This window comes from Andrographis paniculata, unplaced genomic scaffold (assembly GCF_009805555.1).
Source record: "Andrographis paniculata isolate CXL003 unplaced genomic scaffold, ASM980555v1 Contig78END, whole genome shotgun sequence".
Classification (NCBI taxonomy): Eukaryota; Viridiplantae; Streptophyta; class Magnoliopsida; order Lamiales; family Acanthaceae; genus Andrographis; species Andrographis paniculata.
In genome coordinates, this window is record NW_026137615.1 from 2,837,351 (window position 1) to 2,860,919 (window position 23,569).

At 31.6% G+C, this 23,569-nt stretch overlaps 3 protein-coding genes and 1 long non-coding RNA gene across 7 annotated transcripts; all 4 read right to left on the minus strand.

The window, feature by feature from the left end:
- Positions 1-1,287: 1,287 nt before the first annotated feature.
- Positions 1,288-4,923, minus strand: LOC127239832 (uncharacterized). Its single transcript, XM_051258175.1, has 3 exons — positions 4,764-4,923; positions 3,387-3,508; positions 1,288-1,826 (listed from the first exon to the last, which is right to left on the minus strand). Exons 1-3 carry the CDS (start codon positions 4,900-4,902, stop codon positions 1,515-1,517), a joined length of 573 nt encoding a protein of 190 aa, XP_051114132.1. The 5' UTR covers positions 4,903-4,923; the 3' UTR covers positions 1,288-1,514.
- On the minus strand, positions 4,897-11,241 carry LOC127239831 (uncharacterized). 2 transcript variants are annotated; one of them, XM_051258174.1, is made up of 7 exons: positions 10,823-11,241; positions 10,317-10,424; positions 9,700-9,861; positions 9,449-9,620; positions 8,597-8,670; positions 8,069-8,161; positions 4,897-5,016 (listed from the first exon to the last, which is right to left on the minus strand). In XM_051258174.1, the coding sequence occupies exons 1-6, from the start codon at positions 11,132-11,134 to the stop codon at positions 8,081-8,083; spliced, it is 909 nt and encodes a 302-aa protein (XP_051114131.1). In that variant the 5' UTR covers positions 11,135-11,241; the 3' UTR covers positions 4,897-5,016; positions 8,069-8,080. The 2 variants fall into 2 exon arrangements, with proteins under 2 accessions (XP_051114131.1, XP_051114130.1); XM_051258173.1 differs by lacking the exon at positions 4,897-5,016 and having other exon boundaries at positions 7,924-8,161; positions 10,823-11,240.
- A 2,586-nt stretch (positions 11,242-13,827) lies between these two features.
- LOC127239838 (uncharacterized) lies at positions 13,828-15,748 on the minus strand. 3 transcript variants are annotated; one of them, XR_007836248.1, is made up of 7 exons: positions 15,491-15,748; positions 15,143-15,418; positions 14,721-14,888; positions 14,556-14,613; positions 14,403-14,459; positions 14,227-14,301; positions 13,828-14,081 (listed from the first exon to the last, which is right to left on the minus strand). It is a non-coding gene; the product is annotated as an uncharacterized LOC127239838 (long non-coding RNA). The 3 variants fall into 3 exon arrangements; XR_007836247.1 differs by having other exon boundaries at positions 15,482-15,748; XR_007836246.1 differs by having other exon boundaries at positions 15,143-15,747.
- A 1,581-nt stretch (positions 15,749-17,329) lies between these two features.
- LOC127240000 (pollen receptor-like kinase 3) lies at positions 17,330-20,014 on the minus strand. The gene is made up of 2 exons (XM_051258412.1): positions 18,532-20,014; positions 17,330-18,096 (listed from the first exon to the last, which is right to left on the minus strand). The coding sequence occupies exons 1-2, from the start codon at positions 19,877-19,879 to the stop codon at positions 17,522-17,524; spliced, it is 1,923 nt and encodes a 640-aa protein (XP_051114369.1). The 5' UTR covers positions 19,880-20,014; the 3' UTR covers positions 17,330-17,521.
- Between the last annotated feature and the right edge of the window lie 3,555 nt (positions 20,015-23,569).

Here is a 23,569-nt window from a genome sequence, read left to right on the forward strand (position 1 = left end):
TGGTTGGAGTTTGGGGAATTTTGATTTATATTGATTTGATGGATAATGAATAAAATAATATAAATACGTAGTAAATTTAATTGATAGAATTTATATTGTATGATTTGATTATGAATTTACAGTATACCCAATATATATATATTTAAATTTTTATTTATTTGTATTATAGAAAATTTTATTTTCTACAAAATAACAAATATATTTTATATATTTTCCGCCCTATAATTATATTAAATATTAAATTATATATTAATTTTTTTAAGAAAAAAGAATAATTTTTGTTGTTATCTTATTAGTAATATACATATAAAATAATTTAATATTAAAAATCAATTTTAATAAATTGGGCTTGATTGGGCACGGTAAAAAAAATATTTGGGCCTACTTTTGGAGGATCACAATTTTTTGTGTAGACAGAACTTTCGGACTGTTTACTTAAAAATAGAAAAAGATGATTTAGGAAAAAAAAAAAAAAACAAAAGAAGAAAAAGTCAATATGGCGCGGAAAGAAGGGAGTATGAATATACATATTTATATTCTTGTTTATTTTTCAAATAAAAAAATTAATTAGTTAATAGTAAGGAGTTATAATATTATTTTCTTTATATAATTAATAATATTGAAATTTTAAAATAAATTTAATATATATTAAAAAAATTAGAATATATATTTAAATATTCTAAAAATTATATTGCAATAAAAAATATATGTAATATCTATATCATTTTGTAAAAATTAAAATTTTCAATATACAAGTAAATTAAAAAATTATTTATAATTAATATAAGCTAATTTTATAAAAGACGTGATGTTCTAAATATAAATATAAATATAAATATTTGTTTTTTTTAAGAGACATAAATAAGAGATTTTGAATGATTTTACACGATGTTTCATGTTATATAATTAATGAAATTAATTTATATTTGTTAAATATATTTTAATTTAATAAATTTTACTCAAAATAAAAAAATTGTCAATTGTTATGGGCATATAAAAATAGCAAAAATATCGACTAAGATAAATCTGAGAGAGGGAGTACTATATAAAAAACTTATTTTTATTAAAATTGAAAATGAAATATGATGAAAGAGTAGTGTATATTTATTTTTTTATTTTTAGTGATCTAGTGAGAATTCAACATTTAACACATTATTTGTTATATTGCCTACAATTCTTGCGTACTTCAAGCGTTTATATAAAAAAAAAAAAAAAAAAAAAAAACCTTCAAATTAAAACACTAAACATACACATACACATAACAATAAAAATCAACAAAAATGCCACAAAACATAAACCAATTTTACTTCTTCAATAGCTTCTCTTCATTTTCTTATTACATAATTTTTCGCATTCTCAGCAAAAATATATTATTTTCTCTTACAAAACATCACATAACATCAAACCGTTACATATAAATACAAACACAAACCAAACTCACCTTACATTCAAGAATACTCAAAAAGACATATCCAACCTATAAGTTATCCCAACCATAAAACCACAAGAATTCATTAAGGAAAAGTGAGGATAGAGATAAGCTTTTCATACCTGGGAAATAGTCGCACTAGCTCGGCTCGTTTAGCCAACTCAAAATCCTCAAACTGAAATGCCGGCGCGCACGTGCATCCCACGAGAGAAAAGTTTGTCTCGGGATCCCTCGAGACCCTCTCGCCAGTTCTAACATCAACAAAATCGTTGGTGGGGAACGCGCCAAACCAGATGTATGGGCGCACGGCGTATTGCATAACTTGATTAGAAGCAAGCGGATCGGGTCCAAGAGTGGTCAATTGAACATTTCCATTGTCTTCGTCTAGCTCGATGACCTTTACAAGATCACAATCGGCACCATAGAGAGAAAGATGCACATAATAACTGTTTAGTTATTTATCATTTGAGAATGATATAAAAAATCGTAACTTTTCTTTTTCTAACACTCATTCTTCAGTTAAAACATTACATTAAGCAAATATATGTTAATTAAAAAGAAAATTAATTAAATTCGAAACACTTCGAAACTTATAATCAAATACAACCCTCTTTGTGCGAAAGAAAACCACGATGCAATACAAGAAAGTCGACAACACAAAGGGGAGTTCGGGTTAATTTCGGGAGTGCTCATTTATATTGAAATTTTTTCATTGAAGAAACTACAGAAAAATAACTTCATCCGTTCCAATTCAAAGTACTTTTTTTACCATTTTTGTCCGTCCTATTTTAAAGTATATCTTTCATATTATTATTAATCTACTACAAAACCCCAAATGACTCATTTGATAAGGGGCGGAGGGAGTATATATACATATACACACATACAAAATAGATTTACATTCAAATGAGTTGCATTAACCATAATGATCGAATCGGTTACAATCACTCAGAGGTAATTCAAAATTAATCGATTTGAATTTTGATTTAAATAATATTTTTTAATGTGATATTTTATAGTGTTTTTTTTTTTTTTTTTTCCCGAGAGCTGAGAGTTGCATAGTTAAAAAAACAGAAATGGAATATAAAGAGAACAAATGATCCTTCAACACACTAGAATTCAAGCTCTATATTTAGTTCTTTTAATAATATAATTCAAGCTGGAGGAGGAATACAAAGAATAACAAGTTCCTTCAACACACTAGAATAGATCAAAACCAATTAATCTTCCCAAATCATTGATGCAGTTTGAAATTGATTTGATTGTTTATTTAAGAGTAGTATTTTGATGTAAAATTTTGTGAGAGAAAATAATATTTCATCCGTCCGCCTCTAAGGGTCACATTTACCTTAACATTAAAAATATTTTTATATTTATATAATTTTTTTTTACACAAATATCCTTCTATTAATATTAGAAGATATTAATAAAAATATTTTTGCAATTTTTTTTTTTAATTTGTACTACGTTTTGATATAATAATTAATATTCAAATATTAACACACAAAAAGTAAATGCGATTTTTAGAGCCGGACGAAGGTAATATATTTTTATTAGAAACCGTGCGAAATAAATAGTGGTGATTTATTTTTGAAATTGTAATTAAACAAACCCAAATTACCACAAATTGATTTTAGTGTTTGCTTGTGTTTTCGATCTTGTTTCCACTATATATACAACACCCGTCTTTCATTTAAAACATAATATCCTACGCATCAAAATTTCATTTATAACATCACATTCAAAACCCTATTTTGCATTCAAATTCAAAACTCTATTTCTTTATTATGCAATTCTCATGATTCTCTATAAAAATATATAATTTCATTTCACAAAACATCGCATCCAATCTACTACTCAAACTAAAAAGTAAAAATTCACAAAGTAAACACACACTGAAACATAAAAAACACAAACAAACACGGTAGCAATTTTTAGAAGTGAGAGGAAGATATACCGTCAAAGGTTGTCCATAGTAAAAATGCCAAATTTCAGCACACGGAATTCGGTGAAGATGAGAAACACTCCCCGAAGGCAACAAGAAATATATGGAAGTACTAATTGGTCGATCGACCTTATCTGCGAAACATCGCCAAACAATCAAAAGGTAGGAATATTTTTCTATTTTACTATTTACAAAACTCTCCAAAACTTCGGTTGTATTTTTTTGTAAGTTTTACTACAAATTTTTTTTTCCCTTAAAAAATATCACATCAAACATTTACTTTTATTTTTTTATATTATAATACAAATTTATTTTACATTCAAAACATCACATCAATCTTTATTTATATCTCCTTAAATAACTATTCAAATAACCTTTTACTATTTAAACCAAACCAAAAACTAAAACCCACAAACAAACACGCCCAAATACTTTCAAAACATATCTAAAACACCAACAATGGTAACTAACCATTATAATCATGATCAGAATAGATTTTCCTATCCAACTACTATACCATTCTATGTACCCTTTTTTATCAAAAATTTGTTTTCTATTCAAGTCTATCACTAGAGACTATTCAATTATTTGGGTGTGTTTTTTATGTCTAAAATTCTAATTTTTTACTATTTAGACTATGTATTTTTCGAATTTTCTTTTTTTTTTTATAAAAATATATCATCATATATTATTTTAATACTAAATTCAAATTAAAATTTTTCAAATTCAATCAAAAGAAACACACTTATAAATAAGAATTTATTAATTTATATTATATTTCATCCGTAATATTTTTTTTTTTGGTTTGTAATAAACAAATGCAATAATTACAATAAAATAGAAAATAATTAACTATATATAGTCTCTATAATCTCATTACATAATAAATATATACTTTTCACTCCAATCAAGTCATCTCAATTCCCAAATTATCCCACTCAATACCACCTATCTAGATTCTCATGCTGAAATCAAAGGTTATTATTCAATACATGAAGAAATATAAAATAAGTATTCCTTTTGTTTCAATACAATAGTCTTTTCTACCATTTTTATCCGTTCTAAAATAATATTTTCATTTTCATAAATACTCAATCATCATCAAATTATCCTTACTTTTTCATTATTATTACACAAATTTTATGACAATACTTTTTACACCGATACACTAAAAAAAATTACTCTTAATTTTTCAACTACCAATATAAGTAAATATTTTTTGGATCGAAGGGATTATTTCTTTTTCTATTTTGAATTCTAAAAAATACTGAGGAAATATATCTATCTAATCACAAGAATGGTAACTGGACTGATTATAATCATGATCGGTATGGAATATGGATGGATTTTCCAATAAAATAAAATCGATAGAAAGAGAAGAATACATACAGTGAGGGGGAAGATGAAGATTGGATTTGGAGAGGACGATGGAGAAGTCCCTGACAGTCTCGTAGTAAAATCCGCCCTCTGGATGGGGCTGCAGCTTCAATTTCCTCACTATTTCCGATGATTTCGCCGTCGAACCCATTTTCCGATTTGTCGGCGCGCCGTACTTCTCCTTCTGATTCTCAAAACCCTTTTCCTTTTTCCTCGTTGAATTGGAACCATTATATGACTGTGTTTTACTCGCTCAGATACATGTCTGCCAGACAGTACACAGAGGATGTAATTAATAAATAATTAAAAATATATCGATAAAAATAATTATCTTATAATATAAATAATTATAAATTAAGATAACTAATTAGTTTAATTAAAATTTTAAAAATAAAATAAAATAAAAAAATTTAAAATGAGATTAAAGTGTGTAATCATTTTCCAAAACAAAAAACACATTATATGTGGGACGAACAGAAACGGCAACATGGACATAGTATCTGAGATGAAGGGAATATTTATTTATATTATTATATTATTACTATTACTATTACTAATACTATTGTGGTGTATTTTTGCATCAACTCGTGATTTTTTATACTTTCTACTCCTTCGGTTCGAAGAGTATAGTTTTATTGGATTGGACTCGAAATTTAAGAAATATTGATATTATATTGATGATCGGTAAAAAATATTTGCTTTTGATAAATAACTTTTTTATCCTTACGAGTATATTAGTTTAAAACGTAGTGACAATTGTATAATAAAAATGAAAATAATAATTATAGTTTTATAGAGATTATATATAAAAATGAGACTATTGTTTTGAGACGCATAAAAATGGTAAACAAGACTATGGACAGAGGGAGTATGTCATATTTATTCATTTGCTTTTTTGACGAAGTTTTAAAAATATTAGTATTTTTTGACGGAGTTTTAGAAATACTAAATTAACTTTATTAGTATTGTATGATATAAATGTAATGCAAAGATAGTACAATTACAAAAAAATAAAATAAAATACTTTGTTATCGAATAAACAAAATAAAAAAAAATAGATAGATTGTTATAAGATAGAGGAAATATTATACTTCCATTCAGCTATCATGTCCGATTTAATATGGATACCGAAATTTATAACAAGATATAATTATGGGTGAATATTGCTTGGTTCAAATCAAAACAATTAAAAAATATATATATTAGTTTGGACCGTTTAATTTGGATTTTTTCGGTTAATTAGTTCGGTTTGATCATAATTTCGGTTTTGGTTCGGTTAAAGTTTTCAATTTTAATTTTGATTAATCGGAAAAATCAAACTTTTAAAAATAATAAAACAATTATATATTAATAAATAATATATATTATAATTTTTAGTATTTATATTTAATTATATATTTAAAATATATATTATTTCTTCGGTTTTAAACCGAATCGAACTAGTTTGATCCAGTTTATTTGGTTTTGAAAAATTTTGATTCAGTTTTGATTTCAAATTTTATAAACTAAAAACCGATCAAAATTGAAAATTTGAATTGAATACACACAAGAATATATTAATAAAAATAATTATTGTATAATAAAAATAATTATAAATTTAAAATTTTAAAATTAAAATAAGTTGGACAAAATGAAAAAAAACGGATATAATAAAAAAGGGACGAAGGAAGGAAGTATATAAAAATTATATTCATAAAATAATATATATTCTCTTTGTTTTATAATTAAATATTTATTTACTTCTTGCACGTAGTTTTAAAAATATTAGTATCATAGTGGGGATGTAGTAGGAATAAAATAGAAATGACTAACATAACCTTATTATATGTGAAAAAAAAATAATATTTTGTTATGAAATAGATTAAAATAAAAAAATAAATATTTTGTTACGAGAGATGGAGATAGTATAAAATATCATAAAAAATTATAAAGTAAACAAACCACTGTTTCATTTTATTCTTGAGTGAATTTACAGGATTAAAATCCACCTTCCGGATGGGGAAGCCCCTTTCCAGTTATTTAATATTAATTATCATATAAAAATAGAAAAGATTGACAAAAATATTTGTAGTAGTGTCCTGTAATATTATTATAATAATATTTATGTAAAAAAATATATAAATATAAAAATATTTTTAGTATTAAATACAATATCGCAAAAAGTAAATAAAATTTTAAAAACAAACAAATAAAATATTAATATAAATAATAGTATAATATTTTTTATAATATTGTGTACTATCCATTAGCACACGCTGCCTTTCCAGTTTGTCGGCAACTTCTGAAACTCACACTCCTTGTTTTACATAGTGTGTGTTCGTTCGGACATTTGGATTGTGAATTGAAATTTAAAAAATAAAAATTTTGAATTTGAATAGTAGTACGATGTGATATAAATAAGTATTGTTGTGATATTTTGAATATAAAATTAATTTTTAATATAATATAAAAAATAAATATTTAATTTAATTTTTTTAAAGAGAAAAATGGAATAAATAACGTATTTAAACCTTTGTTGGTATGTGTCCAATTATTATGCATCTACTAGAACGACTCTACTATTCTTTTTATATTATTAATAGAACGACTCTACTATTCTTTTTATATTATTAATATCATTATTTTTGTATGTGCGAGAGTGTTCTTAACAAAAATATACACAAAATTTTCAAAAAATATCCATGTAATACATAAATTCATTATTTTTATATTTCCGCATGATTTTATATCACAAAAAAATATTGATTCAAAATTATTTCACAAAAGCAGACACTATGGGCATATTTTTTTAAGAAAAAATTGATTTAAATTTAATAATAAAATAATATACTATTAAAATAACCTACTAGTCTCATTAAAATTTTTTAAATAAGATTAAAATGTATAATTTTTTTTCAAAAAAAAGTGACAATATAAGTAAAACGAACAGAAAATAGAGTCTCATTGACTGGGCAATGTTTCATTAAGATTCTAAAATTTATTTGCAGGGAAGATTAGACGCAGAGTTTGTAGGATTTGGCACTACGAATAGATTTTGTGCAATTTACATATATATATATATACACACATGTATATATATATATACAAACACATATTCTTCCGAAGCATCTATAAACTATATCTATATGCATTTTTAACGGTGTAGAGCTCGGGAGGGTTGTAGACATGTTCATAGCAAAATAGTTAATTAAGAAGCAAATAGCATCCATCCATGTTGAATATTTTTATTTCGCTTAATTGCACATAATTTCTCGACTATTGGATCCCTCCTACGAATCTAACATGCACAAAAAACAACTCATTCCTTTCATACTTACCGGAATTTCATTTCAGCCGCGGAAAATTCTCTTCACAATGCCCTGTACAGGACCTCCCATCCCGGCTTCCACTGCTTCCGCAAAATATTTGGCCTGCAGTGTCGAAACTAAAATTTAATACAATATGGTATCCGGCGAGTTTCATGGAGGCATGATTGAGTAATAACTACGGCAAATTTTTCTAGGGAGATAGCAATAGAGTCGATACACGAATTTCACCTTCCAACCGTGCAAAAAAGCAGAAGAATGATCATTTGATTTTACACAGCATATTTTCTCAGTCGACAGGTTAACTACCCGTGCAATTATTACATTTATGCAGCAGAAATATGCATCACCTACTACTTATCGATAAATGAAGGCAAGCCCTCGCGCATTCTTTAAAATAGAAAAAGTTTCAACTGAAGGATCGGATATATTGCAGCAAAAACTTGCCACTGTGTGTGTTTCTTTTTCAGCCATTGACAATACTAGAAAATCTCAAGAAAATGTAATCGACATTGAGTAAAAAGGGGCCGACAATTTTACCTCCTGGAATGACTTTTTAAGATTAAAAGCATCTTTAACTCTTCCGTCCAAGAATGTCCATGAATCCTTAAAATCTATCATTAAAAATAATGGTGGATGAATCAGGCTTGCATAGCAACAAAATTAAATAAATAAATTAAAATAATAATAAAAGAGATACTCCCGCTGTCCGCTAGACTTACGCAGTTTTGTGTAGGTAAAAAACATAAAAAATATGAGTATTATGATAAATTTATTATAGAGTTGATAAAAAAATATTGAGCAGGTAAACAAAATAGTATCAAAATAGTTATTATTGGTTAAAATATGAATAATTGTATTATAAATGGACTATGCATAAATTAAGAGGACAGCTAAAAATGGAAAACTACATAATTTTGACGGAAGGAGAAAATACATCAATAATCCCTAACAAGCAAACAAAGCCTTCTAAACTGATCCCAGAGCTTTTAAAGATGCATACTCTGTACTCCATGAATTGGACGCGGCTTTTGCTTTATATTAAGGGTGTTTTTGTTTGGGGAATTTTCCCAAATTTCAACTATTCATCAAATTTTTTTTCCTCAAAAACATTGAATCAAACACCTATTTTTCATTTTTATATTATACTAAAAATTAATTTTACATTCAAAATATCACATCAACATCTATTTGTATCACATTATAAAACTATTTCAATTCAAACATTTTTACAATTCAAATTCCAACTCAAAATCCAACCCCCTAAACAAACACACCCTAAATACATCTAAGTCACATACAAACAAGAGAAATTGTATTCACTTTTATAAACTACACACAAGCAGAGGTCAAACCACATTGACAACAAAATACGGAATTCGGATAGCTAACCTGGGGAATTATCAGTCAGCATGTACAATTCAGTTGCAGAGTATATCCCACCAAGGACTGTCCGTTTCACGTACCAATCAATATCAGCGGACACATCGCCAGCAGCATGCCAAAACTCATCAACAAGCATTGCTCGCTGCTTTAAGCTAGTAGAAAGATTCAAAGGTTGTGCCTATAGTTTAAAATCTATTAATAACTTCCTTTAAAATCATCGAACAAACAAAACTTAACAAGACATACAAAAAAATCACCTGTATGCTGAGTGCTTGCGGCCACTGCGAAATATATGGAGCTTGCATCTCTAAGCGAATTCTAACAACCTTGGTAATGCGCTGACTGGGTATCAAGTTTTCCAAATCCTTTTGATTGTCGACTATGTCAATTAGCCTTTGAAGACAATCATCCATGAAAAACTGAAACAAATAACATGAAAAGATCTTTGATAAAAGAGTTATAGAATACCATCCACTTGATGCATCATTTACTTCACGGCACTCAAAAAATGAAAATCAATACGAAAGTAAGAATTGCAAGGATACTTAAGGGTGTGTTTGGTTGGGGGTTTGGGAAGGATTTTTCCAATTTCCTATTCCCAATTTTTTTCCCCCTAAATACACCAAATTAAACACTTATTTTTCATTTATTATAGTATTATACTAACACTCAATTTTACATTCAAAACATCATGTCAATACATATTTTCTATCAGGTCAAACAACTACTCAAATTCAAATTTATTACTATTTAACATTCAAAACCCCCACCAAACAGACCCTAAATATGCAAAGAATTTTGAATGCAAGCAAATAACAGTTAAGAGCCCTCCTATCCTCTTTCACTGAAATAAAAACGAGTAAAAATGTTATACCTCAACAAGTGATGCCTCTTTCCGGGGAAAAGATCCTACAATGGAAGGTGAGATCCCAGCCTCCCTTGCTCCAGCAAACATGGCAGCCTCAGTCCATCCATATTTAATCTGATCAATGACATTTCTATCAACATCCTAAGTAAATCATACTTGAGTAAACCAAAAATGCACTTCACACCAAGAAAAAATAAAATTAAAGAAACAAGAAAAGCAGGAATCTGCTGCACATAACTTCAAGCCAATGAGTGCATTATCTCCATATATCAGAGTTCATCAGAACATCATCGATTTCGATAAGTACCAAAATAAAAAATGGAGGAGAGAATTGAACAAAAACAGAGTTTAAAGTTTAAACCAAACCAATTAAGGATTCCAGCATGAAACGCGTTAATCGTGATAAAAGCTACAGTAGGCATCACCGAAAACCTGAATTCGCATGATCTGAACCAAACAATTAAAAAAAGCGTGAAACAAGACCACAAAAAAATTAGGGTAAAGAAGTCGACCACGTGGCGGAGAGAGGCCTGAAGAACGCGCGCCTGCTCGTCCTGCCAGTGAGCCTTCGGCCGCGCCGCCCTCGCTTCTTCGTTCCGCGATTCATCCGCCCGCACCTTCTCCTGATCAGTCCCCGCCGTCGACGACGTGGAAGACGACGACGATGAGTCGAAAGGCCTAGGGTTTTGATTGGGGATGCTTTCTGCAGACGAATACCGCGCTAGACTAGTGATTCGAGCAGGAGTAGGAACAGAGACGGTAGTGGTGGCTGAGCTCCGCCGGTACAACGACGGTAGCAACCTTCTCGCCGCCGATCGGTACATTCTTACAAATAATAAATCGCGGAGAGTGAACGGCAGAGTCACTGTCAGCCTAAACTTAACCGTGCAAATATTGTTGCGGAACTTTGAGATTTATTTGTAAAGCATTTTTTTCAAATTATTAACTCTATTTTATCATATTGTTATGATAAAACAATACGTAGCTCCTACGATGTAGATACGTGGATGCATTTATATCCTTCTCCATCCAAATGTACCTCTATATATATGTATATTATTTTATAAAGAATTAATCTCAAAGTTATCATTACATATTAATGCATATACATACATATATATATATATAATATTTTTCTTATACATATATGTACACACGACACTCATATATATAAATATATATACTTACCAACGTTATATTATTATTATTATAATTATATAACGTATTATCAGCACGAATTCTTGCTTATTTTATTTTTGATAAATTTTATTTTTATACCATCTATATTACATATTTTCTAAACTATGGAAAATTTTGCAAAATTTTCTTTTAAATCTCTCTTACTGGTAATAATTTTCTGATTTGGTCCCTTGATATAGAAATGCATCTGGTTTCTATGGGCGTTGTTCATACAATTGCCAGTAAAAATACGGCTACAAGCCAAGATCGGGCTAAGATTATTATTTTCATCCGTCATCATTTGGATATTCCTTTACAATCTTAATATTTGACGGTGAAAGATCCAATAGATTTGTGAAATGAATTGAGGGAGAGATTTGGACACTTGAAATATATCACACTCCCCAAAGCCCGACATGATTGGCTTAACTTGCGATTGCAGGATTTTAAAATTGTTACATGATACAACTCTGCTATCCATCATATTACATTTCAGTTGAAACTCTGCAGAAAAATTGTTACTAGGAATGATAAATTGGAGAAGACTCTCTTTACCTTTCATGCTTCTAATATTGTGATGCAATAGCAGTATCGTGAGAAAAACTTTCAAAAGTACCCACAGCTCATTGTATGTCTTTTATTAGTTGAGCAAAATAATGAGTTACTGATGAAAAATCATCAGTCCCGGCCCACTGGTTCCAGTCCGTTCCCTGAAGCGAACGTGACATTTTCTGAACGAGGCCGAGGACGTGGTAGAGGCCGTGGACGTGGTCGAGGTCGTGAGAGTCAACGCGGTCAATATACCCCTTACAATCGCCGCAGTTTTGACGCTAACAAAATGCAGAGTAAACCCCAATATGGGGATATAGCCGAAAAGGCTAAACAGATAAAGAGGCAAATCGACATTTGTAATCGGTGTGGTATTGAAGGCCATTGGGCCAATACCTGCAGAACAACCAAACACCTAGCCGATCTTTATCAAACCTCACTGCAGAAAAAAGCGGAAAGAGGTCGAGACTAATCATGTTGATAATGATGACGACCCCGATGATGATGTTTTGGATTATAGCGGATTTTGTCGTAGATCCAACAAACCCACAGTGATAGACATATTATGTCATTTTATATTTTGTAATATTTAAATTATCGCATATTACCTTTTTGTAATGTATTTTGTAATACTTATATATGTATTTATTAATACTGCGTTTATTTATATTTGAAGGTTAAATTAATGTCAATCAAAATGATGCAAATATGTGTTTCATTGACAGTGGAACTACGCATACTATATTGAAACACGAAAAATATTTTTCTCATTTGAAAAAGGAAAAGATGAATGTCAATACAATAAGTGGCAGTGCAAAATTAATTGAAGGCTCTGGAGAAGCCATTATATTTCTCCATGCGGGGACGAAAATTGTGATACAGTATGCACTGTTGACCACTAAAGCTCGAAGAAATTTACTGAGCTTTCAGGACATTCGAAAAAATGGTTACCATATTGAAACTATGAGTGATACCGATGGTGAATTTTTATTGATCACCAATATTATTGATAAAAAGAAATACATCATTGGGAGATTACCCTCACTCTCTAGTGGCTTATATTATGCCAGATTAGGTGTTGTTGAAACGCACCTCATGGTAGATTAAAAGACTATCGATTTTCAAATATGGCATGATCGTCTTGGGCATCCTGACAGTATAACGATGAGGCGAATAATTGAGAATTTGCATGGTCATTCATTAAAAGGTCAAAAAGTGTTAAACTCAAATGAGTTAACCTGTGTTGCCTGCACTAATGGAAAATTGATAACCAGACCATCCCCAGCTAAAGTAGGTATTGAATCACCTACATTTTTGGAAAGAATACATGGGGATATATGTGGACCAATAGACCTACCGCGTGGGCCATTTAAATATTTTATGGTGCTTATTGATGCAACCAGATGGTCACATGTCTGTTCTCTATCTACTCGCAATATGGCATTTGCGAGATTGGTTGCCCAAATTATTAAATTACGGGCACAATTCCCCAATAATTCAATTAAAACTATACGTCTGGATAATGCTGGTGAATATACATCGAATGCATTTGATGACTATTGCATGTCTATTGGAATTAATGTAGAGCACCCGGTTGCTCATGCTCATACACAAGATGGCTTGGCAGAATTACTTATTAAAATATTGCAATTGATTTCTAGACCATTACTGATGAGGTCTATGTTGCCCTTGAGAGCATGCAATCTTACATGCAGGAACAGTTATAAGAATGAAGCCGACAAGCTATCATATTTATTCTCCTATACAATTAGTATTTGGTACTTACTAAGAATGGAGAAATATTAGTTTATATATCGGAAGGCTGATAAAATCTCATAACAAAATAGTTTCAATTTCTTTACATCACAAATTTTGACATACATAATTACAATTCATCAACGTCGGTTAACTGTTAGTTATATATAAAAATTTGTTTTCAAAGATGGAAATGCCTTCAAACAACTGCCCCTCCCAAAAACATAGCGCCGCCGGGGAACCGGTCGGGAGTTCTTTTTCCGGCAGGTATTCCTTCTTCGTCTAACTCTGCTCATAAATATATATACATCAGATCCGAGACTACATACATATACATATACATAACTAAAATGGATAATAAACGACAAATATTCTAATGCGTAGTAGCGTCTACGTGTTCTCATATCGTAATATATATATATATAATGAATACCTGTTGGGTCATGAGTATTTCCGCCGTGACATTCAGGTCTCCGTCGGCAGCTGCTATTGCGACTTCCACCTGTGTCTGAAAATCAATCATAGGCGACGATTATGATTATGATTATGATGGTGCAACGGGGCGACTAGTAAACAAGGTAAATAATTCTTTCAGTTTCGATTCTTTACCCTCTCAAAACCCATCGCAACTAGTTTCTGAATATCGTCTTCGGATGCAACGGCGCTCTGTGTCAGGGACAGGTTACGACAGATGTAAGAAGAATAATCGTAATATATATAGCATTGAATAAAAAGATTATCATCTTATAAAGATGTACGGACCGGGGCCGGATTGTTTTGATTTCTGCTCGGCACTGCAGCACTATTCGACACCAGTGGCCTGAAAAATGAAAATAAAGAGGGAATGTTGTCAGCAAAAAAAACATATGAAATAGGAACACATTTTCTCTTTTCAGGAGAGACGAGATAATTAATTGCATCGATTACCTTCCGCCAAATGTTTCTGGATCGAGGCTTCTGTCGTCATCCAGTAGTCTGGTTTGTCGTGTAGAATCGGAATTTGTAATCAAATCGAAGCTGCTTGATTGGTGCCACCTAGTGTCCTGCCTCTCCCGGAAACCGGCCGTCGTCGTCGTTGTCTTGCGCTGTCTGCGTCTGGAGAGTAACATATGACAAAGATAATGTGAAGAAGAGCCGTTTGTAGGGGTGGAAAAAACATATCGACTTGCTGAAATATCATGTATACGGTAACAAAAAAGTGCTAGATATATCAAAAATTCGATACGGTAATGGTATCTTCAATAATATTTCGGTATATACGATATTTTGAATATATTGACACCAAGCACATTATACTCTCCAAAGTGAATAAGGTAATAACTGGAACAAGGAGAGCTTCGAATTCATACCTGATCGTGATCCTGATCAGAATCGCTGATTCATTCACTCACACAGTAGGCTTACGCTCCCAGGATCATCCGTGCTCGGAAATGCCCAGTCACCATAGCATCAGGCGGACCTCTCCTACTCCGCTCCGCTGCTCCATCTCCCGAAAACAACGCCTCCACAGATCCATCCCGGCGGTTCCGAACCCAACCTTTCAACCCTAACTCCTTCGCATTATCAATCGTCCAATTCCGATAGATCCGACACACCTTGCACTCTCCCCTTATCACCACTCTCACCTGATTCAAACACCAAATTAGAACGGAACAGAAATCTATTAATGAAATTGAGAAATCGGTTACTGTTTTCACAGAGGCCTGGCTCCCGTAGTAGAGAATAGAGTGCGTAGACGGCGTCGGAGCAGAGGAGGAGGAGGAAGACGAAGACGAAGACGAAGACGACGGTGCTGCGGAGGAGGAAGAAGACAAGTATGATGAGGCCGTAGAAGAAGAGGAGGTCGCGCGAATGTTCGGCGGCAGAGCGCATTGGCATTGCTACGCCATTGGAGATGCGTCAGAGAAATCGTGGTTTGGAAGAACAGCGATTTTGTCGCCATTTCTGTTAAAGTCGCAAATCGGAAGTGTGTTTATTTTGGAACATTTAGAGTGATGCGTGTCAGCCGTTGGATGGAGCATATGCTAATCATAAATTATTCTCTTTTTTTTTTCTTTTTTTTCCTCATAAAACATGACATATTTTTTTTTTAATTTTTAGTAAATTTATTTATTTTAAACATAATTAACAAATATTCCTTTCGTCCCATATCTATATATCATTTACTTTTTGCACGGAGCTGAATTAATCCTATTAGTATTGTATGATATAAAGGTAATGACATTTGTGTAATATATTGTAAAAAAAAAAGAAACGAATACTTTGTTATAGGACGGACCAAATAAAAAAATGAATAGATTGTTCATGGACGGATGGAGTATAAATTAATATAATTAAATGTTAAACCTTTTAACATCAAATCCACTCAAAACCCCTTGTATTTGTATCTATTTTCTCAATAAACAAATATTATTATTTATATTTAACACTCCTAATATTTAATAAAATTAGTTTAAGTTAATTATAAATAAATATATATATTTTTATTATATAAAATTTTATTCTCTACAAATGATATCTATGTGGTATACATCTTATTGAGATATAATACTAAAAATATATTAATTTTCTTCAAAATAATTTTAAAAACTAAAAATAAATATTTTTATAATCTTTTACTTATACCACTTCCACATTTACCAAAAACTACTAACAAAAATTGAAAACAAAGCATGTTTTGTTCACTAATTTTTTTTAGTGATACAATTTTCAATTTTTTGCTAAATAGTATAATTTTAGACAAAATCTTCCAAAAGAACATATTAGATAAATATTTATATTTGAACTAAAATTGATATATTTTAATTATATTATGATTATTATTATTATTATTTTCCATTTTAACTATATCAACTATTATAAATTCAAAAAAAATTAAAAATATAACAAAAAATTAAAATTTTAGATCGAAACAGAAAGATACACGGCCGTGTAGAATTATACATGACCGTGTAACAACATGGTCATGTATAATTATACACTGAAATATACATGGTCATGTAACAACATAGCTGTATATAATTGTACATGGCCGTGTAACAGCATGGTCATGTATAATTATACACTGAAATATACATGACCCTGTAACAACATAGCCGTGTATAATTGTATATGGCCGTGTAACAACATGGCCATGTATAATTATACACTAAAATATACATGGCCATGTAACAACATGGCCGTGTATAATTGTATATGGCAGTGTTACTTTCCAGGTCAACTGCCACGTCACCTCCGTCATGTCCACGTCAGCAATTTTCGTTAGTTTTTTAACTGTGGGACCATAATTGATAAAAATTGTTTATAATGAGACCAAAATTGATTGAAATTGTTTATATTGAGACTAAAATTGATGAGTTGTTTATATTGGGACCAAAATTGATAAATTTTGATTATATTGGAACCAAAATTGATTAATTTTAATTATATTGGGACCAAAATTGATTTTTTCCCGAATAAAAATAAAGCCAAACATGATCTGCAATTAGCTTAAGCTTTTCATGGGGTCTCAATACTAACTCTCAAGAGGAGGTAAATTTACTGCAATGGAAGGAAGAACGCTCAGATGGTATAATCTGTGTAATCGAATTCTCTTGCTTCTCTTTGATGATTCAAAAATCAGTTCATAATCAATTGTACAATTGCGCGATTGATCGAATCGATCGTTTCGTAACTCAAGTGTTTATCGCAGATGAATATGCGAATCAAAGCAGTTGTTCTGCTCACTATCAGTTCTGGATTTCCTCGATGCTCCGGATTGCTTCCCTCATCTCGATTCTCTGCTCGTGGTCGTCTTCCGTGCAGGCAGCGCCAATCCGCAGCATTTTCTCCATCGAATCGATTGAATCCTTGGACGCGTTGCTGGCGATCTCCGGATCGATGAGTTCGACGAGCCTGTTCTCGGAGATGGCGTTCCTCATCCACTGGACGACGTCGGTTCCGCCTTTCTGGCTGCTGACGTACTGAATCGGGAGCTTCCTCGTCATGATCTCGAGGATGACGAGTCCGAGGCAGAATACATCGCTCTTGTGAGTGAGCTGTTGGTAGCGCACAGCTTCCGGAGATTTACTGGCGGATAGAGCTTGCACCGACTGATTGTTGCTGATTAAGGAATACATTGCGTAGTCCGTGAGGAGTGGCTCGTAGTTCTGAGCGAGAAGAATGTTGCTCGACTTGAGATTTCCATGTGGAAGTTCGTGGTTCGCGAATTCAGTGTGGAGGAAACCCATCCCTCGAGCTACGCCTTTTATGACCTTCAACCGAATCGGCCAGTTCAGCTCCGATTGCTCTGCTCCACGTTCGCCTGGTAAGAACAAATTCCTTTAGTTACAGTAATTTTCATCGATAAGGTCGAATGCATATAGAGTTTGAAGCTTGAGGATATGAATTTCTTCCATGTTTTCATGCCTGATTCGGAGAATCTCAAATTGCAAACAATGTTTTCAGTGATTTGCCTGAATAAACATTAATTTTGCATAATCGCCTAGAAATGCACATAGAAACTGAAATCTGAGGATACGATTTTCTTCCATTTTTCATGCCTGATTTGAAGAATCTCAAAATCTTCTCAACGTTTTCGATAATTTGTCTGAATGAACATTAATTCTGCATAATTTAACCTAGAAATGCACATAGAAACTGAAATTTGAGGATATGAGTTTCCATAGTTCATGCTTGATTTGCCAGTTTCTCAAATTGCACACAATCTGTTCGAAGAAATGTCTGCAATGAACATTACCGTGTAGCTGAAGCAGCAAGCTTCCTTTCGGAACATACTCGGACACCATGAGCTTCTCTTCTTTCCGGTAATGGTACGCCAATGGCGGCAAGATATTAAGGTGCCTTATCCTCCCAAGCTTTCTTACTTCAATATCGAATGCATCTCTGTTAAGCTTATTCATATGTCTCATCCTTTTCACAACGACAGACAGTCCGTTCACCATCGATGCTCTGTACGACGATCCAAGATTACCGCTTCCGAGAACCTCCGCGGCAGCCTTCATCAAATCAGGTAATCCGAACACTCCTCTTTCGTTGTTTATAATCACGAGATCATTCGTCGTTTTTGCAGCGATGTTCTTAGACGGTTGGCTTTCGATATCAATGTGTGCTCCGGATGGTCTCTTGTTGTTGCTGACTTTCCTGTTCAAGCTCGGCGACTGCACCGATACCGCTCGATTATTGTTCTTAACGGCGCTCGGGTTTTCCTTTCCTAGCACGGCGAAACTCGGTTCTTTCCTCTTCGCCTTGAAAAGTATCGTCACCAACAACACGGCTACGACGATCCCTAATATCGCCCACTTTGTGGTTTTCCCCGAGCTGCTCGATTCGTTCCCCACCGGTTCTAGTCCGTCTGCATTCACGCTGCTGCACGGCTTGTTAATGACGGCGCCGCAGACGTCGGGATTACCTTCGAACGTCCGCGCCGGGAATCTAGCCATGCCTGGAGGGATTTCGCCCCGCAACTTGTTGTACGACAAGTCGATCGTCTCCAACGACTTCTGGTCGAAGGAAGGGATCGGTCCCGCGAATTCGTTGCGTTCGAGCAACACCTCGCGGAGCGACGCAATCCGAATCAACGAGTCGGGGATCTTCCCGACGAACTTGTTTCTCGAGAGATGAACCCGCTTGAGGGACCGCATGCTGTCGAAGTACGCCGGCGGAATCTCGCCAGAGAAGGCGTTCCCGCCTAAAAACAGGGACTTCAGCGAGCCGAGGCGGTTAAATTCCGGGACGGCGCCGGAGAAGCTGTTGTTCTCCAAGCTTAGGACCCGGAGCGTCGCGAGATTCGTCAGCGCCTCGACGTCGAGGCTCGACGAATCCCCGGCGAGGCCGTGGTTCATGAGCAGGATGGAGGAGACCGACTGGCCGGCGGTGTCGGCGCAGTCGATCCCCGCCCACGGCTTCTGGCTGTCGCAGGGGTTCGTGCCTCGGATCCAGGTCGGATCGAGGGACGCCGTGTTCGACAAGGATTCTTTGAATTCGATGAGGTGGATATCTTCATTGGCAGCCAGACTAGTGAAGGCGGTGGCGGCGATGAGGAGGAAGAGGAGGAGGAGGCGGCGGCGGCGGCGACCGGCGGCCATGGTGGTTGTGCGATGTGGGAATGCGGCGGAGAAAGGCCTCCCGGCCTGGCCCTGATGATGATACACCCTCCTGAGAAATGCAAAAGGTATGCCTTTGAATCCTTACTGTGGATGTCCGTTTCTTGTCTTGGCCTTTTTTTGGGGTGGAGTTAATATGATGTGTCATGATTTTGTTGGTGTTTTTTTATTATTATTTTTTAATTATTATTTTGATTATTGTTTTATTTTATTTTTGTATGGTTATGGGAGGGAGGGAAAATATGGCCAGCCAGCCACTTTTGTTCAAATAAAAGTTGCTTTTTTTAAAAAAAATTATTTTAAAAAATATGGGATTTTGGAAAAAGTGGCATTGCTGATGGAGATGAGAGATTTCAGGGTTAAGAGTTTCTTGAAGTTATTGTGTGGTTAGTGTAGTATTTGGTTTTGGTTACTGTATTGGGTATGTTTCTTTAGCCCAATTTTTTCAAATTTTACTATTCTAATTTTGTATTTTTCGAAAAAAATATATTTTTTTCTCTTACAAAATATATCATCAACTATTATTTTCATATTAAATTCAAACAAATTTTTTTCCAAATTCAAGAAACACACCCATGCCCATGCATTTCTCCGCTTTTTCTATACCCATTTTACGCATCCACAACATGAGTGTGTTTGTTCGTGGGTTTTTTTTATGGATTTTTGAATAGTAAAAACTGAATTTGAATAGTTGTTTGATGTGATATAAATAAAAATTGATGTAATATTTTGAATGTAAAATAAATTTATAGTATAAAATTAATAAAAATAATAATTATTTGATTTAATATTTTTTAAGGAACCATAAAAGAACACAATCTTTATGTTTCTTTAGCCAATATTTTTTCAAATTTTATTATGTGAACTTTAAGTTTACTGAAAATAAAATGGTCCATCAAACATTATTTAAATACTAAATTTATTTTTTATTTTTTTTCAAATTCACACAAAAGAAACACACTGAACCTTTGAAATTGATTTGAAATAATGGTTTGAATATTTATTTATACGGTATTTTGATGTGATAGTTTTATAAAAAAAATATATTTTTATTAAAAATTGTGTGGAACTAATAGTGTAGATTTTTGTGTTTGAAAATCATAAACAAACAAACAAATGTATACTTGCGTGGTTTCTTTTTTTTTTTCTTTTTTTCCAAAATTGCTTATAACTCAATTTGAAAAGTTTGCATGGTAATTTAAAATTTGCATGAGATTTTTTGTTGTGTTTTAGAAAACATTATATTCCTTATAAATTGTGTAATATATATTGAAAAAATTGTATAGAATCTCCTAAAAAAATATTGAAAGTATGTGAAAGTTGCATACAGTTTATAAATCACGGTGAAGATCAATGCAAGTGTTTTGGATTATAAACGATTCTATCTTTTTTCTTTTTTTATTGCAAGAGTATTTCATGTGTATGTTTTTATTGTAGGACTGTATTCGAGTTTGAGATTAAGTTTTTAAATTTAAATAATATTTTAATTTAATGTTTCATGAGATGAATTTTTATTTTTTTAATCAAGAATCGTGTAAATTTATATAGTAAAAAGATTGATTTGAAATGTAAGTAAGGTTTTTGTTTTTATTGCTTTTAAATGAAATAATAATTGAATGTGATATTTTATAAAAAAAACATATATAAAGTTTATTACAATAATAATCTAAAAAATAACTGAACTGGTATGTTTACTACTATTATAAAGTTTTCTTTAATTCTTTCTTTTTTTTTTTTTTTTTTTTCTTTTTTTTTTTTTTAAAGCACTAGGTTCCGAACTAAAAAACAAGAAATATTTTCAAGTTGTATATTTAATTTATTAAATGTAATTTGTATTGGTTATTTTATAAATATTATTTAAGGTGCTGAATTTGTTCATGATTTGATCAAATAAACAAATTAAGTTAGCATATTAATTTTAAGCAATGGGCAACATAGCAAAGAATATACATATGTTGTTATTCATCCGTTCTAAAAGTATAATATTGTTGGGTTGGACACGAGATTTAAAAAATATTGATATTATATTAGTAGTTGGTAAAAAGTAAGAATAAATGATTTTTTGCCCTTGTGAGTATATTAGTGTAAAAAGTAGTGACAATTGTGTAATAATAATGAAAAAGTAATAATAGTTTTATGGTGATTATTTTTGGAAACAAAACTATTTTTTTTGAACGGACAAAAATGATAAACAAAACTATTGTATTTGAACTGATTGAGTATTATATTAATATTTGCTATCTTTTTTTTTTTACAGACATTTGCTTATTAGATTAAATTGCTATTATTCTGAATTTATAATATATTCTATTGTATTTAATTATATAATGTGCTATTAAATATATGTTATGTAGTACTATGATGTCTTGGTCACTGTAGACACAAGAATTTAAGATAAGTATAATCTGTACATAATTAAAAATTTATTAGTGAAAATAATTAACCTATAATATAAATCATTATAGATTAAGATAACTAATTAATTTAATTAATTTTTTTTAAAAAAAATTAAAAATTAAAAATAAAATTAAAATGGATAATTACTTTTCAAAAAAATGGAGTATTATTTTAGATTTTGTTATTTCTTATACATTTGCCACGGTAACCTGAGCTATTATGCTATTATTTAAATACAATATACAAATAAAATGGTAAATTATTTTTTTAGTTCCGTAATTGGACCCTCTTATTATTTTAGTTCCGTAAGCGGAGCATGTCGCAAACTAGTTCCATAAGTGAAAATTTCGTTGTTTTAGTCCTCCGGCGCCGGATACGCCCGCGTGGCTCGCCGGATATGACGTGTCCGCCAGGTGTGACCTGGCGGACACGTGGATTTTTTTTTTTTTTTTTCATTTTTTTAAAACTTATTTTTAATTTATTTTAATTTTATTTGTATTTTTTTTATTTGGTCCAATTAAAAAAAATGAAAATAAATGAACAAAAATTAAATAAATTCGCGTGTCCGCCAAGTGTCGCTGATTTGGCGAGACACTTGGCGGACACGTCACCTCCGGCGGGCCACGCGAGCGTCTCCGGCGCCGGAGGACTAAAACAGCGAAAATTTTTCACTTATGGGACTAATTTGCGACAGACTCCACTTACGTGACTAAAATAATAAAAAGGTCCACTTACGAGATTAAAAAAACAGTTTACCCCCAAAATAAAATCTTCTCAAATCCTTCAAAGATAAATTCTCTAAAAAACACACACTTAATTATTAGCTTCATTATTTATGGTCCGTTACTCTTCAACTGTCGTGTAAATTAAAAATGGGTATTTCAAACATATATTTCAAATTTTAGCATTTGACTTCAAGTAAACATTTTCCCACTTTTATAATAGAATATATATATATATATTATTGTATATTGAAGGTTTGTTTTTAACTTCAAATTTCAAATATTTTACTATTTAAATTATATATTTTTTTACAAAAATTACATCGTACATTATTTCAATATTAAATCAAAATTAAAATTTTTTAAACTACATCAAAAGAAACATCCCGAGATATAATTGGATATAATATATAATCATACAAAATGCATATAATATATATTTATTTTGATATAATGATGTGTTTTTTTAGGTGAATTTTGGAAAAATAATTTGATTTTGATATTAAAATCATATTTGATAGAATATTTTATGAAAAAATAAATAAATTATATT